General features: G+C 40.5%; 2 protein-coding genes across 4 annotated transcripts; one reads left to right on the top strand and one right to left on the bottom strand.

Moving 5' to 3' along the window:
• Nucleotides 1-141: 141 nt before the first annotated feature.
• On the top strand, nucleotides 142-4,549 carry tmem45b (transmembrane protein 45B). Its single transcript, XM_084373735.1, has 6 exons — nucleotides 142-236; nucleotides 1,517-1,714; nucleotides 1,808-2,020; nucleotides 2,253-2,437; nucleotides 2,675-2,817; nucleotides 3,935-4,549. Exons 2-6 carry the CDS (start codon nucleotides 1,525-1,527, stop codon nucleotides 4,044-4,046), a joined length of 843 nt encoding a protein of 280 aa, XP_084229861.1. The 5' UTR covers nucleotides 142-236; nucleotides 1,517-1,524; the 3' UTR covers nucleotides 4,047-4,549.
• On the bottom strand, nucleotides 4,252-14,308 carry nfrkb (nuclear factor related to kappaB binding protein). Of its 3 annotated transcripts, none has more exons than XM_084373720.1 (26): nucleotides 14,214-14,308; nucleotides 13,653-13,805; nucleotides 13,345-13,546; nucleotides 13,112-13,239; nucleotides 12,866-13,037; nucleotides 12,505-12,609; nucleotides 12,340-12,413; nucleotides 12,183-12,264; nucleotides 11,880-12,075; nucleotides 11,678-11,789; nucleotides 11,460-11,586; nucleotides 11,301-11,378; nucleotides 11,141-11,217; nucleotides 10,739-10,785; nucleotides 10,089-10,152; nucleotides 9,810-9,984; nucleotides 9,585-9,691; nucleotides 9,289-9,412; nucleotides 8,497-8,576; nucleotides 8,180-8,376; nucleotides 7,801-8,071; nucleotides 7,539-7,718; nucleotides 6,649-7,380; nucleotides 5,585-5,691; nucleotides 5,252-5,387; nucleotides 4,252-5,007 (listed from the first exon to the last, which is right to left on the bottom strand). In XM_084373720.1, the coding sequence occupies exons 2-26, from the start codon at nucleotides 13,776-13,778 to the stop codon at nucleotides 4,867-4,869; spliced, it is 3,840 nt and encodes a 1,279-aa protein (XP_084229846.1). In that variant the 5' UTR covers nucleotides 13,779-13,805; nucleotides 14,214-14,308; the 3' UTR covers nucleotides 4,252-4,866. The 3 variants fall into 3 exon arrangements, with proteins under 3 accessions (XP_084229846.1, XP_084229848.1, XP_084229847.1); XM_084373722.1 differs by having other exon boundaries at nucleotides 10,089-10,149; XM_084373721.1 differs by lacking the exon at nucleotides 14,214-14,308 and adding an exon at nucleotides 14,003-14,021.
• Nucleotides 14,309-15,045: the final 737 nt, after the last annotated feature.

Raw genomic sequence — 15,045 nt, 5'->3', positions numbered from 1 at the left:
TGTTTTTCTGCTTGACTGTCACAGCTCATCCCCAGGAGGATGTCCCTTGCTCATAGAAACCAATGCAAATGATGGGTGGGGCTATACGATGATGTCAGTAAAGGTTAGAACTGCGCTGAAGACAACAGGTGTGCACAGTTTTCACAGAACCAGCGTGCTCTCAAACTGACAGCTGCCAGCACTGACAGATTTCCCAAAAGCTTCTCAATCTTTTGGAATTAGCAGCAGAGCGGAAGGTATGTACAGTCTGTTAGCTGTGTTTTCCAGCTGTGACAGGAAAGCTTCATTTTCACATTTAGTAACTGCACAGGGTCTGTTTTATAACAGCTCGCCTACATTATGCTTTTAGTGATATTTGTAGTTAAAGTTTACAATCTCCTGAAGTCTCCATCTATACAGGCCTGTTCCTGCTGATAATTTACATGAAGACGTGAGGCTGAAGAGGGAAAGGAAGAGATGAGTAGACTCATCAAGTCAAACAGGGCTAGTCAAGAAAAACTTGTCTGACTGCACATGCAAATGTTACACCCCTGCCTCATGTCCACTGAGGGCAACAGCAGGAAGTTACACATAGGACATTTTGAAAGCGGTAATTCAACTGTTAAAATTTAAAAAAGAGAAAAGTCGTGACAAGATTATATGTCTCTAATCTTTATATTCCACACAGTGGCAAGAGTGCATTGAAAGCACATTGTTCACCTTTTCACACGTTATCTGTAACATTTTAGTGAGTGCAAGCGATATTGCTAAAACAGATGTTAAAAATGGGTTAAGTGCTTTTTTTCAGTGTAAGTGGACAAGACAACTGGCCTGTTTGATTTGAATTTCATGTTTGCAAGACAAATGAGCAGCAGAATATTTATTTTTTCCATAATTGAATAAGCAAGCTGGTCTCAGAGGAAAATAAGGTCCCCAGAACACTGTTTGAAGCTAGAAAGGTGGCAGGGTCCTTTAAGGTCATTCACGAGAATTTGTTTAATTAGTTTGTCATCAGTCATTAAAGATCTTTCTCTTCTAATTAAATTTCCCCAAAACTACATAGTGCACCTTTAGTGTATCATTAAAACTACTAGTAGTTGACATGACTGATGTTTTGGTTGACATTAACTCCATCTCACTCAATGACTTTTTAATTTGAGAATATTTTCAGCCTTTTTTGTTAATGCTTTTCATAAATATTTGGCAAAATGATACTGTATACATGAACTGGTTACCTAACCATGATGACATTTTAATTTGCAAAAGCCCTTACATGCAAGCAATCTACCATCCTGTGACTGTGGTTATGTCATTGTCAGCAGCTATTTTTGGCCTCACTTCCTTTAAATGACGCTCGATTGCTTGTAATCATTACAGAGGTCCAAACACCATAAAATTACACTCCGAGCTTGTACTTTGACCTTGGAGTTGAGTCACACATTTACAGCAGTGACAACATTGACCCGCAATAAAAATGTTGTTTTTCGCATTAAATGAGTGTTATTGCCTACTGAGTTGTATTTTCCTATGTTTTCAGGCCTAACAATGGCCAACTTCGGAGGACATGCCATTCCTGGCTCCTTTTTCCTGATCTACGGCTTTTGGTTGACAGTGAAATACATTCTCCACCACTACTGGAGGACAAATCAGCCTAAAGGAAGGCAAATCGTGCCACCTTTCTTCAAAAGAATGGAGTACATTGAGGGAGGATTTATAATCTTTGCTTCATTTGTTGGTCAGTTTTTCTCTCAATTCATCTGCACACAGTTCAACTTTCTAAAACCTGTTCATGACTCATCCCATTTGGTCTCATGTTGTCCTATTCCAGGTACTATGGTTGAACAGTTTGTGGTGGATGGGCCACATGCTCAACTTTATGACAGTGAGAACCACTCATGGGTCAAGCTGATGAACTGGCAGCACAGCACCATGTATCTGTTCTTTGGGATCGCTGGGATTGCTATTGTTGCCAATACTGCATCCACACTGGTGCCGGCTGGTGTTGACCGCCTCGTCATCTCCTTGGCTCTTTTTGTTGAAGGTATGTTTTTTAAGTTATTATTTTGAGATATTAAGTCATGATTTCGAGGTATTAAAACAGTTTTCTGAGGTATTAAGACATTATTCTGAGGTATAAGTAATTATTTTGACATACTAAGTCACATTTCTGAGATACTGAGTCATTATATAGCAATATTTTAGTTATCTTGAAATTGACACCTACCTATGTCCATTATTTGAGTCATGTTTTGTGTTTGACTCTCCCATGTCAGGGTTTCTGTTCTATTACCATGTGCAAAGTCGGCCCCATCTGGATGCTCACATCCATACCCTGCTGCTGGTGGCTGTGTTCAGTGGATCGGCGAGCACCATGCTGGAGGTGTTCATAAGAGACAACATTATTCTGGAGCTGCTCCGAGGATGCCTGTTCATCCTGCAGGGCTCCTGGTTCTTCCAGGTGATTGGCAAAAATGAGACCCATGTACTTATACAGCAAGGAATACTTAAAGGAGCCCCTTCACTGGAGCTTGTGTATACATTAATGTGTATAACCTTTTTTTTATACTCTAGGCAGTCAATAGCTGTCATTATATATTTTAAAAGCTTTATCTGCACCAAATTAGTTTATTCTTACCCTCTTGTAAGAGATTTGAAATTGCAGTTCACTCCTTCATAACACTATGTGTCATTTCAGATTGGATTTGTGCTTTACCCATTAAGTGGACCACAGTGGGACCTGGAAAAACATGGCAACGTCATGTTTGTCACAATGTGCTTTTGCTGGCATTTAGCAGTGGCACTGCTTTTGGTTGGCACCACTTTCTCTGTGGTTTGGTTGTAAGTTCCCTTTTCTTTACCTACACACTTTAGAACTAAAATGATCATAGGAGACATATGTCAGTTTTCATTCTTTGAATACCTTTTACATGCACAAGAAATTATATAACACATTGAATGAGTGGAAACAATTGAAAAAGCGTAATAGGTCCCCTTTAATGTGCCACGGGTATAGGTTTTATGCAGAAGAGGGGAAATAACTAATAAACATTTGAGTTAAAATACATTAAATTATATTTGTATGGTTTAAGTAACTCACTTCTTCATTTCCAGGATACATACGATCTCACAATTTCACTTCACTTTTCCACCATAACATGATGAGGTGGATTCATTCTAGGGGGAAATTTTAAGGGCAAGTAAACAATAGCTGTTAAACTACTATAACATGAGCTTGTCTGTCTCCTGGCAATGCAGAGGCAATCAGCCAAAACAAAGGATGAAATGGGCTTGTTGCCTTTGTATTAGGTATCTTAGTAATTTAGGGTGCTACCTGTCAGGAGCTAAATTTTGGGTTCACAGAGCTCTTGGACTGTTGCTAGAAGACAATTTGAGTGCTCTCTATATGTGCTAGATCAGCCTCCTTCCTGATACAAGGAAACCCATTTCATTGTATTAATGTTAAAATAATCTAGAGAGAATGACACGCATACATGAACAAATATACAACAAATCAGTTGATAACACTGTGCTTTTTCTGACTTCCTCTACTGTAAATTAGTGGACCTGCTTTTCAAGATACCCTGTTAAGTTTTTATAGTCAACATGGTTTTGTTTACAATAAACATATCTCACCAAGATGCACGATATGCTCAAAACCTGTATTGTTTCCATCAGGTTGTTTTCCTCTGTCTGTTTTTATTGATGCATTACTGGTTGGCAGAAAATGTGTATCACATTACCCTCATACTACTGATGCACACATACTGTATGCACCAATAGTGGTCAAAACTGAGAACTTGGGTTTAGGCCTTCTGAGTACATTTTGGAAATGTGTCTTTCCTCGCAAGATACTGTTTGTGAAAACACTTACGAAACCAATATAATCTACATTGTAAACTTTGATGTGCAATCTTAATGTTGCTCACGTTTCCTTTTTCTTTTCTTGTGCCAACAGCACCATGAAGCGATTCTCAGGAAAGGGACAGGACATAGAGATCGGAATGCGAAATACATCCTCCAAATCAAGCTCCCAGAAAGCTTTGCTTGAAGAGTCGGATGAAGAGTGAATGGTTATAGTTGTTTTGAAATTTTTCTTATTTTTCATTATGCTGATGTGTCTTAAAACAAGTCTGCTCTTTTGCACAATGTACTTCTGATGTTTTTGTAGAAAAAATAAATAAAAAAAACAACCCACATCTGTTGAAATATGATCTGTTATTATGGTCTGTTAAAGTGTTTTATGTATGGAATGCTATAAAATAAAACACCAGATAAGAGAACAAATAATGTATTAAAACACAAATCAACAAGTCACAACATTCAAATAATTCAGACAGACATCAGTCTAATTCACTTTACATTTGTTGATATTAAATCACACATTTAAGGAAGTGACAATTTCAGAATTTGAATTATTGGTTCCAACAAGTTTCTTTAAATCCTGGTTATATTTAGGTGGAATATCGACTGATCAGCTGGGCTTTTTCAAGTTTGTCAACAGCTGAAAGAAAAAGTAAATCGGGATTTCTATGCAACCTGACTAAACATGGTTGTAGTTGTCTACAGCCGGGTGAGCTGTTCTATATTATATTTTCAACTTTAAACTTTGAAATATAGTGACAGTTTTTAACATACTGGTGATGCTGCCAACCCTGCAGAGATCAACATCCTCCCATAGAGTTTACAGAGAAGAATTATGATTCTCGCTTTTGTGGGTATCATCCACAAAAGATACAAAGCCAAACTGCACGCTGCAATAACAATAACTTCATTTGTAAGAGTAGAAACAAGACGAATGAGCCTGAAAAAGCTTGAGAACAGAAGTACTTCAACGAACAAATACAAGCACGTATATCGTGCAGTGGACCTATAATTCATGGCAAGAGATCACTGTTGAGGTGCGGGCGGGGGATCGGGTGCACATTTGGGTGAAGGTGCTGTTGTGACTACAACTGTGGAAACAGACTTTGGGGAGCCTGTTGCCATGTGCTGCTGGAGCTGCTGGGCCTGAACGGTCTGGATGCGAACCTAAAGAAATTGAAATCATCGAATAACATTAGGGTTTTTTATGAAGGTTTTGGTGGCAAATTACATTGACTGTAAAACAAAAACAGCAAAAAAAACATTTAGTGGTTATTATAACATAGCTGTGTCTTGTATAATAACAACATGATGGAATAGATGAAAACTTGTTAATTGAACAGGTGTTTTAAATCTCCTTTTCGTGACAAAACTCTCTTTCGCAACTTAAAAAAGTGAAATATAAGCCCACCTGCGTGGCCTGTCCTTGCTGCTGAAGCTGCTGGAACTGCTGTGCTGTGACAAAGCTGACTGGTTTGTTCCCTGCGATCAGCTTCGTGCCAGCAGGCATGGTGGTCAGGATAATGTTCCTGCCCAGACTGCTGAGACTGCTCAGACAAGAGAGGAAAAGCAGATAAACATGTCAGTCTATCAACCGTGTAATGAAAAACAGACAATAGAGGAATGCATAAATATATTTAAGAGGCTCCTAAATTAACAACTTTACCACTTCAGTTTAATAAATAGTTGCAATTCTCAGTAAGAATGATAAAAAAGAAATAACGTAACGCACGATGACACTTACTTTGTGTTTAGACTTCCTTTCACAATAGGCGTGGTCACAACGCTCTTGCTCTTCAGTGGTTGGTTGAGGACAGAGAGGGGCACAGTTATCCGTGCAGGTAACTTCCCCTATAATGTTGTCAGAGTAAGTACAGACACATGTTTTAGGAGAGCTCCTTAAATAAACAACACAGTGGGAATCACAATACACATATAACAGCAGTCATTTAGGTATAAATAACTACAGATGTATAATTGACAGTTTAATTGATTTACTAGGTGGAAGCAGGCTTGGTGTTTGGAGAAACTGAGATAAAAGCTGATGAGTTCCTCTCAAATGAACTCTGATTCTCTCTGGGGGAAACTGTGCAAATCAATAAATCAACTATTCAGAGAGGCTTTTGGGAGGAAGCATCTAGTAGATTTGATCTCCGACAAGCAGATCTGATATCTCGTGACCTCGGTGAGTAAACATTTGGGTGAATCTGCAGAACTATATATTGCTTAGAACACTACTCTTTTTAACATCTCTTGAAAAACTGTTTGCTTGTACAAGGCTATCGAGATGCTCTGTAATGTAAGAGATGTGTTTGTGGTGTTAGAAAATATTTTCCTTCTATTAAATCGCTGGCTTTTGTCAGCGGGGAACTGAAGGAGCACATTAAATAGTGTTGCAGTGATTTGCAGATGAATCAATTACTTGAAAGAAAATTAATTGTCGTCAAAATAATCTGCAGATTAATTGAAAAAGGAAATAATCGTTAGCTGCAGCTGTAGCCTGAAACATAATTTCCTTACAGGAAGCAACAAAGTGACACAAGACAAAGAACAACCCAACAGCCCCCCCTTGAGGCAATGCTGCTTCTTAAATGTACAGCCTGAAATAGTTTGACTCAACTGACTAAACATGAAATTGAAACATCCTTTTAAGTGGAGCTAAAAATATCAAAATCAAAATATTAACATTCTCTAACATGTACTATGCCTGTACTACCTGCCTCATCTGATGGGAATGATGGCCAAAACTACACATAAAAAAATCGCAATTTCCTGAAAATATGTTCAGAAACTGAACAATCCTCTTACCGTTGTGGTAGTAACCACAGAAGCAGGGACCTGCCGCACTGTGGCTGTAGCTGTTCCTAGCGTCAGAGGTGAGCCCGAGGCTCCAGGAGCAACTGTGATCCCTTTCGCACCAGCCACAACACTGGCGGCCATGGTCACGACATTGGCACATGTAGACGCTGTGAGTGGTTTACCACCAGTGGTGGTCGTCATTGTGATGGTCTGACCCTGTTTCTGTGGTATAACACCGAGGCCTGGCATTATTCGAATGGTGGCACCACTCTTGTCCGGGGAGGACACGGTGGTGAAGGTCCTAGATTTCTGGTCAGCCACACTGACGGCCAATGTCGGCATTAGGCGTATGGCTGTGTCACCTGCAGCCTTCAGCAAGGTGGAGGCAACAGTCCCTGCTTTAGTGGTCTGTACCTCCCCTGTACAGGATGTAGCAACAGAGGCAGAAGAAGCTGAATGGTGTGGTGACGTCACATGGAGAGTGGCCGATATGCTCTTGCTGCCTGTGGTGGCAGTGCTCAGGAAGTCGGGAGTGAGTTTGACCGTCGCAACTGGGGATTTGGCGAGAGTTGCCATCATGTCTGGGGTGATCCGCAGCACCGTCTGGCCTTTAGCATCAGTGGTGATGGAGGATGGTGGAAGACGGAGGACATCTTTACCCTGGATGCGCAGGTTCGTGGCGGTTATTGGAATTCCTGCTCCTCCTGGAGTCTTCATTCCCAACTGGCCAGTGATGGACACCTTTAAAGGAAATAAACGTTAACATACCAACAGATAAATCTTGTGATCATTAACATGGCAAATTACACTTATTACTCATTTAAGAATATGGATTTTTCAAAGGGATCCAAGAAGTCGCCAAACTGAACAAATATCCCAGTAGAAACAAGCTGGTTCACCTGTTTGATATTTGGGCTTGCGACCCCTTGCAACACAGCCGGGGAGGCAGGGTTATTAGCCGGGCTACCGGGTGATCCAGTTTGAGGTTTGGCCACAGCTACGGCCGACACAGACAGAGTGGTCGGCACCTGGACTGGACTACTAGCAGACTGACTCCTCAGAGGTACAGAAACCACTGCCTATTGATATACACAACAAAAATCCAGTTATTTATACATTCACAATATGCACAACAATAAAAACAGTGCTTAATCTTGCTACCTGTGAAATGCCCTTGGCTGCCACCGACACCGGCATCCTGATCTGGTGAGGGGTCTGATGTACCATTGTGGCCTGCTGACTTCCCGCCGAAGAAACAAGACCAGACTGAGTGGAAACCACCCGCACCTGAGGGAGGGAGCCTGCCGCCAGGTGACTCACTATCCTGGCCGCGTGTTGGGATGTGACTGGCTGCGAAACAGTTGGAGCAGCCTGACTGCTAGGTAAGATGGCTCCCAGCTGGGGCAACGAGGGAGGGGACACAAGAAGAACACTGGAAGAGCAAAAAGGAGCAGAAGCAATACATAAGAGACAGATGAAACATGGGTGTATGTACTGAACAGTATTAATATGAAGAAAAAAAGTCTTGTGTCACACTGACCCTGGGCTGGATTTGATGGTATCCGGGACTCCTGTCTTTGTTGGAGTGGTGGCTGTGCAGGGTAAAGGTGACTTAGGGGTTCCTGGTGTGGTTATGGTGGGTGTAGTAGGGGTTGGCGACATGGGATTGGAGCCAATATCTTGTCCTCCCTCCAGACACCCAGGAGTTTTACTGCCTCCATCCTTACTTCCAGACTTCTAAAACATAAACAGGGCTTGAGATTCATAATCAACAGCAGTAGCACAACTTCAACAGTGCCTTGCATACAGTATAAAGGTAAATAGAGATTGTGATAAAAATGGAGGCAGTGGACCCACCGGCTTAGATGCAGGTTTGGGTTTCTGCTGTAGGGCTTTTCTTGCTTTTGCAGCAGCAGCTTGAGCCTGGTGGATCCTCTCTGGATGGGAGAAAAAAAACAGAATCAACATTTTGCTCCGCTATGCATGAGAGACTTTGCTCGTCTGCATGCAAGTGCAATCATAAATGGAGGCCACAGAAGGATGAAGAATGAAAGGTACCAACATTTTTAAAATCTACACATCGTTGTTTAAAACTGTCAAGCAGATCTACAGGGATAGTATGAAATGAAATAAATCTTCTATTTAGACATTTGTAGATATTCAAACTAGACAATTGGTTCCTTACTGGCAGTATCTACCCAACAACTACAGGATTCAGGGTTCGTACAGGTTTTCAAAGAGTAGAATTCAAGCACTTTCAACGCACCTAAACCCAAAATTTCTAATTTTTTAAAGCCAGAATTCATTTATAGCCACATGAATCAATATATATTGTTTATTTTTCCAGTGACTCATGATAATTTCATTCTTGCAATTTGCAATGCCAGGGGACAACAAACAAATATAACAACGTGATGGTTCATTTAAAATATTAAAAGATTTTTGGTTTACATAAGTGATTGTGTATGAAACACAAGATTGAAAATCAAGCATTTTCCAAGGAAAATGTTCAAGTTCAGGCATGTTCCTAACCTTGAAAACATAACAGATTTAGGAAAAGAACTGAACAAACTTTCAAGACTTTGTACAAAGCCTGAGGATTAGAGATCTTTACACTTCTGCTCAAACATCAAGCACATGATCGCTTACCAAACTCCTCTTGACTGCGACTGCGGTGCAGGTAAATCCAGAGTTTGCGACCGATGTCATACTTCACACAGGGGTCTTTCTCATAGTGAAGTCTATCCAGAGCCCCACTGACAACTGTGTTCACCTAAATTGAAAAGTAAGCTCTTTACATAAAGGAAATGTCACCATAAGAAAACAACTGAGCAGGCAGCATTAGCCTTTGGAAAGTGGTTCGTGCACAGGCCAGTGTAAGGTCCACACAAAATGAATTACTCTGACAGAGTAAGTAAAAGAGGTACATGTAAAATATATCACACCTGTGCACTAGTGACATCTGGAGCAAGAAATTGTGAGTCTTTCAACAGCTCACAGATCTCTGCCCTTGTTCCCTCTCCATTGGGTAACCTGGCTGCTGCATCCCGCACTACAGAAGAGAGATGGGAGACGTCAGAGTCGTGTGACTGGTTTCCACTGCACACACTTAAAGCACCAGTTCCTCTACATCTCGACAATGGAGTTTAGAGTAAAACAGAAGGTCTGACCCAAGGAGAGAATAGTGACGTATGGTGGTCGGTCTGAGCGGAGTAGAGTGTGCTCCCGGGCTTTGTTGAGAGACATCTCCTTATCGAACACCCCTTTAACTGGCCCCACCACAGACTCAAAGCCGTGCATCCTGAAGGTGAAGGCTTTATGTGGCTGGTTGTATCGCTGCTGCTCCTGATAAACAAATACAAAAATTACATCAGCTTTGAGAGCTCATGTCCAGGCAAAAAATGCAAAACGTTATAAATAAGAAAAATAATTCCAGTAGCACAACAAACCTGGATTTGAAACACTTGTCTCTCGTCTCCAGTGCTGGGCCGCACCACGTAATCAGTTGAACTGCTTGGTTAGAGAGATCACACTGTTACCAACCACGATACTGCAACTCAAACTACTTCAGTGTGTTAATGTAAGGCTACAAATAACTCATCTTCAATCACAATGAAGCACATTCTTTTCTGGTGATGCAGTTGCTATTTAAAAGGGAGAGTTCAACCCAAAATCAAAAATACATATTTTCCTCGTAAAAGTAGTTTTATTCATCCATTTAGATTATTTTGGAGATAGTTTTGAAAATATCGGCCACAGAGATGTTGGCTTTCTCTCAAATATATTGGAACTAGATGGCACTTTGCTTGGGGTGCTCAAAGTGCCAAATTAAACCTCCAAACATTTGAAAAACTCAATAGTAAGAACTATTTTCTTCCTACCAAACTACACTACAGGTAAAAGGAAAATGTATTTTTGATTTTGGGGTGCATCATCCCTTTAAAATACATTAAATTAAATTGGTAAATAACAAATTTATACTCCACCAGCAACCCAAAAAACAATAATTGATAATTTTTTGGTCGAACAAGCAATTAATTACTAATTTCTTTAGCTATCACATGATGCTTGCGATGCTTCATGAACCACTGAATCTTACACTCTTGGTGTGGGAGAGGTGATCTCCAACATGTCTTCATTTTCTGTCTGTGGAAGACAAAGAAGCCTGTGTAAATTTTGTCACAAATAAAACACTGGCAATCAAAAATAGCATTGTACAGTATGAACTAGGGCTGACTGATATGCCAAAAAAAGCAATATTATATTTAATTTAATATATTATTTAATTTTCACTGAGAAAGATGATGTGACCTTTTCTGCAGTCTGTACCAAATTTCCTGGAGAATGTGACTCATAGGCTGAGGCATCTTTGTAACACCACAGTTTGGAGATTACTTTTTATCAAAGAATTGCAGCTTGCCATAGGGCGATTTTGACAAGCTTTCAATTAATTGTTCAGCCCTAGTATGAACTGTATAGTGCTGAAACTGCAATATATTACCTTGACAACTAAATCTTTGGAGTCCAGCCACAGCTGACAGAGTGCGCTGACATCCTTCTCTGTATCCTGAGTGGGGCCTATAAGAAATGATCGAGAATACAATTAATCTGAATACTAAAAACTGTATCAACATGGAATTTCAATAGTTGATCCTTCGTACCGATCCACCTCCATTGCTGAGTTTCATCGGAAAATTCCACAAATGGAGAAAAGCCGCTGGGGAGCGCCATCATGCCATCTGATTAACAGACAATACATGAATGAAATGAGGTGGAAAACAAAGTCTGACATTTCAGTATTTGCGACTACTTCTACTTACCTTTAGTCTCTCCTGCAAGAAACTGCAGGGCTTGAAGAACCAAGTCAGACCAACACGGTACAGCTGAAAACCACACGTTGAGGGAGCTGGCTGGAGACGACTGCCACAGTTGAACTTTGTCCTCCAACTGAGGGATCAAAATGTAGGCGTCGTAATGTTTGGTCAGACCCGTGATGAATTTTATAATATGTATGTGAGACTCTGAAATGAGTGCATACCATTGAAGTACTGGAAAGGTGTTCTGTCCTTAAGACGTTCTCCAACAAGCTGAAGAAACTGACAGCTATTTCCTCTACCATAACCGGGCTGCTCTGACACTCCTCCACAATCCTGCAATAAAGATGGTTCTTTCCATTACACACACAAGAAAAACGCACAATTATGTAAATATTCTCGACACCAGCATGGTGCTATACTCACTCCTCCTTGATGTTAGGCAGTGGAGTAGACGGTGTGTCCGGCAATGAGTTGATGATGTTCGCTGGTGGAGCGGATGGGGTGTCTGAAGGTGCAAGAGTTTCACAGGGATCCTCAGATTCCACTTTTATTGTCCTCATTTTCTTCTTCTTTCTCTCATCTTTTATCTTCTTCTTAGGCAGAGACAGATCAAAGAGTGCTAGAAGAAAAAAAAAGGAAAAAAACATATCGACTGTGTGCCATGAAATCAACGAAAACAAGACTTTGGTTTAAGACTTATGCTTATCTATCAATCTCTTTACTCACGCATAGTCCCCTTCCGACCAATATTTGTTCTTGAGAGTATGTCTCCAAGGTGGATATCAGAGGTCATCAAGTCTGGATGGTCCTGAGTAAATCAGTCATTGGTGAAACACTGTACACATATAAACTAAACCATATCTGTGTTTTGTTTCTTTCTTACTGGCTGTCGTTTCCTCTTCTCTCTGTGGTTTTGCAGCATGGCTTTCAAGTCCCGCTCCCCTAGTTCTATTTTCTCTGTGAAGAAAAAATAAATCTCTTTACACATCACATTCAATGTGCTCAAACATTTGAGGAACACCTTCTTGATGTTGCCAAAATCACTGACCGGTAGTCTTCATGTCTTGGGTGGAGAGGCTGGGAAGAACTCTGAGTGAGATGGTTGGTGTCGGAGAAGAAGGTGACTGTGGTGCCGGAGTCCATAATGATATGTCTACAAGCATATGCAATAATAATGATAATATGAATAATAATAATAATAATGATAATAAGTCATGCTGCTGCATAAAAGCACTGATAGTCAGTGTAACACATCTGAATTTCATACTGATAATCTTGTAATGTTTCTTATTCATGTTTAAATCTCTCTTAAATTTGACATTTTTTCACATTTTAATTTTTTCATTGTCACATTACGTACTAGCGACTAAATCAGCTTGTGTTTTCTTCTTAGGGTCGAGAAGACTGACCGTCATCATCAGATGAAGCATTGCTGTCCCCACACTCAGTTTTGACCTCCTTTAATATGCGGCTCAATCTTCTTCTCACCCTTGGCTCCCGCATTTCAGCATGAGTCTTAGATGGTAACTTTCTTTTTGGTGGAAAGTCCAGGCCATTGTGAACTGCGAACTCCAGCAGCTCCTACAACAGGAAGACACATTTAAACTACTTGAAAGTGGTCATGGGTCTTGTACTTAAAACTTTTACGAATATACCTTTCTGGAGACGAGGATCTGCTTCAACAATCGGTGGTAATACTGCTGAAGGGAGTACAACTGTCGCTTCCTCTGGGACTCGGCGCACAATTGTCTGTATTTGACCACCTCAGGATTAAAGTAACCATCTGGGTTGAGATAATGAGAGTAGGGATCACAAAGTGCCTCAAAAATTCACTCAGTGTGACTGAATTGTGTGTTGGTGGGTAAATAAGGGGATAACCAAGAAGCACCTCTGAATAGTTTTTGTGCAAGATGAAGGGGATTTCCAAAGTTGAAATCTCTGTTGTTGAATAGGTCACTGATGGTGCTGTCCTGCTCCGCAACATTGTTGTCAGGAAACTGTGGCAAAAACTGACGAAGGTGCTGCCTCTGCGAATCTGACAGAACTTCACTCCAGGTGCTTTCACTCATCACAGAGAAGAAAATCTCAGGCTGTTGCAAACAAAATAAAAAAATAATGTATTGTGTCTTACATTTGTAAACAACTGAACAAAGCATGAAAGAGCAGCATTCCATCACTGGGCCTCAGGAAACTCACGTCCTCTAGTAGGTCCTCTGGGAGATTCACTCTACAGTTCCCTAGCATGCATTCCTCTGTGATTTGTCCATCGTTTTCTTCTTTTGGATCAAGAGGGTCTGTAAGCATATGGGTGAGGGCATCCATTCTCCTCCTCTGTGCCGACCTGTAAGTCTTCCACACAGATAAACACATTTGAATACAAAGTCACAATCGTTTTAATCAGCGTACAAACGCTAACTGCAAACAGCGTTTGCTTCCAGTCAAGTCAACTTGCAAATGTTTATAGTAATATAAGATTTAAAGTTTTGAATGAGGCTGGTACTTCAGTGCTACAAACAACAACGACAACAACATTGCCAAGCACTCACCAAAGTCAAAACATTAGCCTCTTACTGTAACGTAGTGCTACTTAGCGAGCTAAGCTAGCAGCTAATAAGTTAGCAAAAGAGCCTGTTATAACGTATAGGTTGTTGTTTCTACCTTCAACACAAGGATACTTGTTCAACAAGAAATACTGCCAGGCATGCATATTAAGGCTTAGTGGATACTGCTTGTTAAAACCGCAAATATAGCTCCTACCTGACACTGCTTTGTGTTTTGATGACGAAGAGGGAACTATTTCACCGACGCACCGTTTTCTTCTTCTACTGGAGTTGGATGCGGGCGCATCGCCCCCCCGCGCGCGTTGCTGCCCTCCATAGACAAGTGATGCTTATGTGAACATGGTTATTTAGGTAAATACAACTTTAAAATTATACACAAACCTACTCATAACTTCGTTTCTTTTAACACTGTGCTTGATACGTATTGTACTAAGTATTATTGTTCAGTAATTTAGGTCGGAGAAGCCTTTATTGTAAACATTCAATTTCACATTCTAGTTAAATGGGCTAACGGTCGCCTGGCTAGCTAAAGATGTAGCTAACTGTGAAGCTACAGCTAACGTTGGTTATTGTTAGTAGATTGAATTTACTTTTATGTTATGTTTCCTTTTTTGTTGTTGTTTTGGATATGCCTACATTCCTCTAAGCTTTTTTCATGTTTGTCTTGGCAGAGAGTGCAGGGAAGTTGCTGGCGCACAAGCAGCAGGGGTGTTGTAGCTAATTTCCATTAACTTAAGGCTCAAGTTCACCTCAGGTAGCTTTAGCACAAACAAAAGCAAATAATATATATATCTGTACCTGTATGTATACACTGTAAACAATGGGTCGACTGATTACCTGCCTGGACAATTATCAGATCCCATAATTAGCATTTTTCTTATAATCAGAATGAGTTATGAAAGAAATGTAGTGAGTAAAAACTGCAATATCTGTCTCCAAACTGTAGTGGAGTGGCAGTATAAAGTAATAGAAAATCGAAGTACTCATGAAAAGTAACTCAAAATTGTATTTAAGTACAGTACTTGAAT

This window comes from Pagrus pagrus (assembly GCF_965226575.1).
Source record: "Pagrus pagrus genome assembly, chromosome: 14".
NCBI classification, from domain to species: Eukaryota; Metazoa; Chordata; class Actinopteri; order Spariformes; family Sparidae; genus Pagrus; species Pagrus pagrus.
Note: the sequence above shows the minus strand (reverse complement) of the source record. Positions and strands in the feature narration are given on the sequence as shown.

Bases quoted from the DNA above. Each gene is read 5' to 3' on its own strand.
- tmem45b (XM_084373735.1), top strand. From the start codon at position 1,525: ATGGCCAACTTCGGAGGACATGCCATTCCTGGCTCCTTTTTCCTGATC. The intron at 2,438-2,674 runs GTGATTGGCAAA...GTGTCATTTCAG, and splicing joins AGGGCTCCTGGTTCTTCCAG to ATTGGATTTGTGCTTTACCC. The intron at 2,818-3,934 runs GTAAGTTCCCTT...TTGTGCCAACAG, and splicing joins ACTTTCTCTGTGGTTTGGTT to CACCATGAAGCGATTCTCAG.
- nfrkb (XM_084373720.1), bottom strand. From the start codon at position 13,778: ATGGATGCCCTCACCCATATGCTTACAGACCCTCTTGATCCAAAAGAA. The intron at 8,577-9,288 runs GTAAGCGATCAT...TCTCCCATCCAG, and splicing joins TCGCAGTCAAGAGGAGTTTG to AGAGGATCCACCAGGCTCAA. The intron at 7,381-7,538 runs GTGAACCAGCTT...TTTCCTTTAAAG, and splicing joins CAAGCCCAAATATCAAACAG to GTGTCCATCACTGGCCAGTT.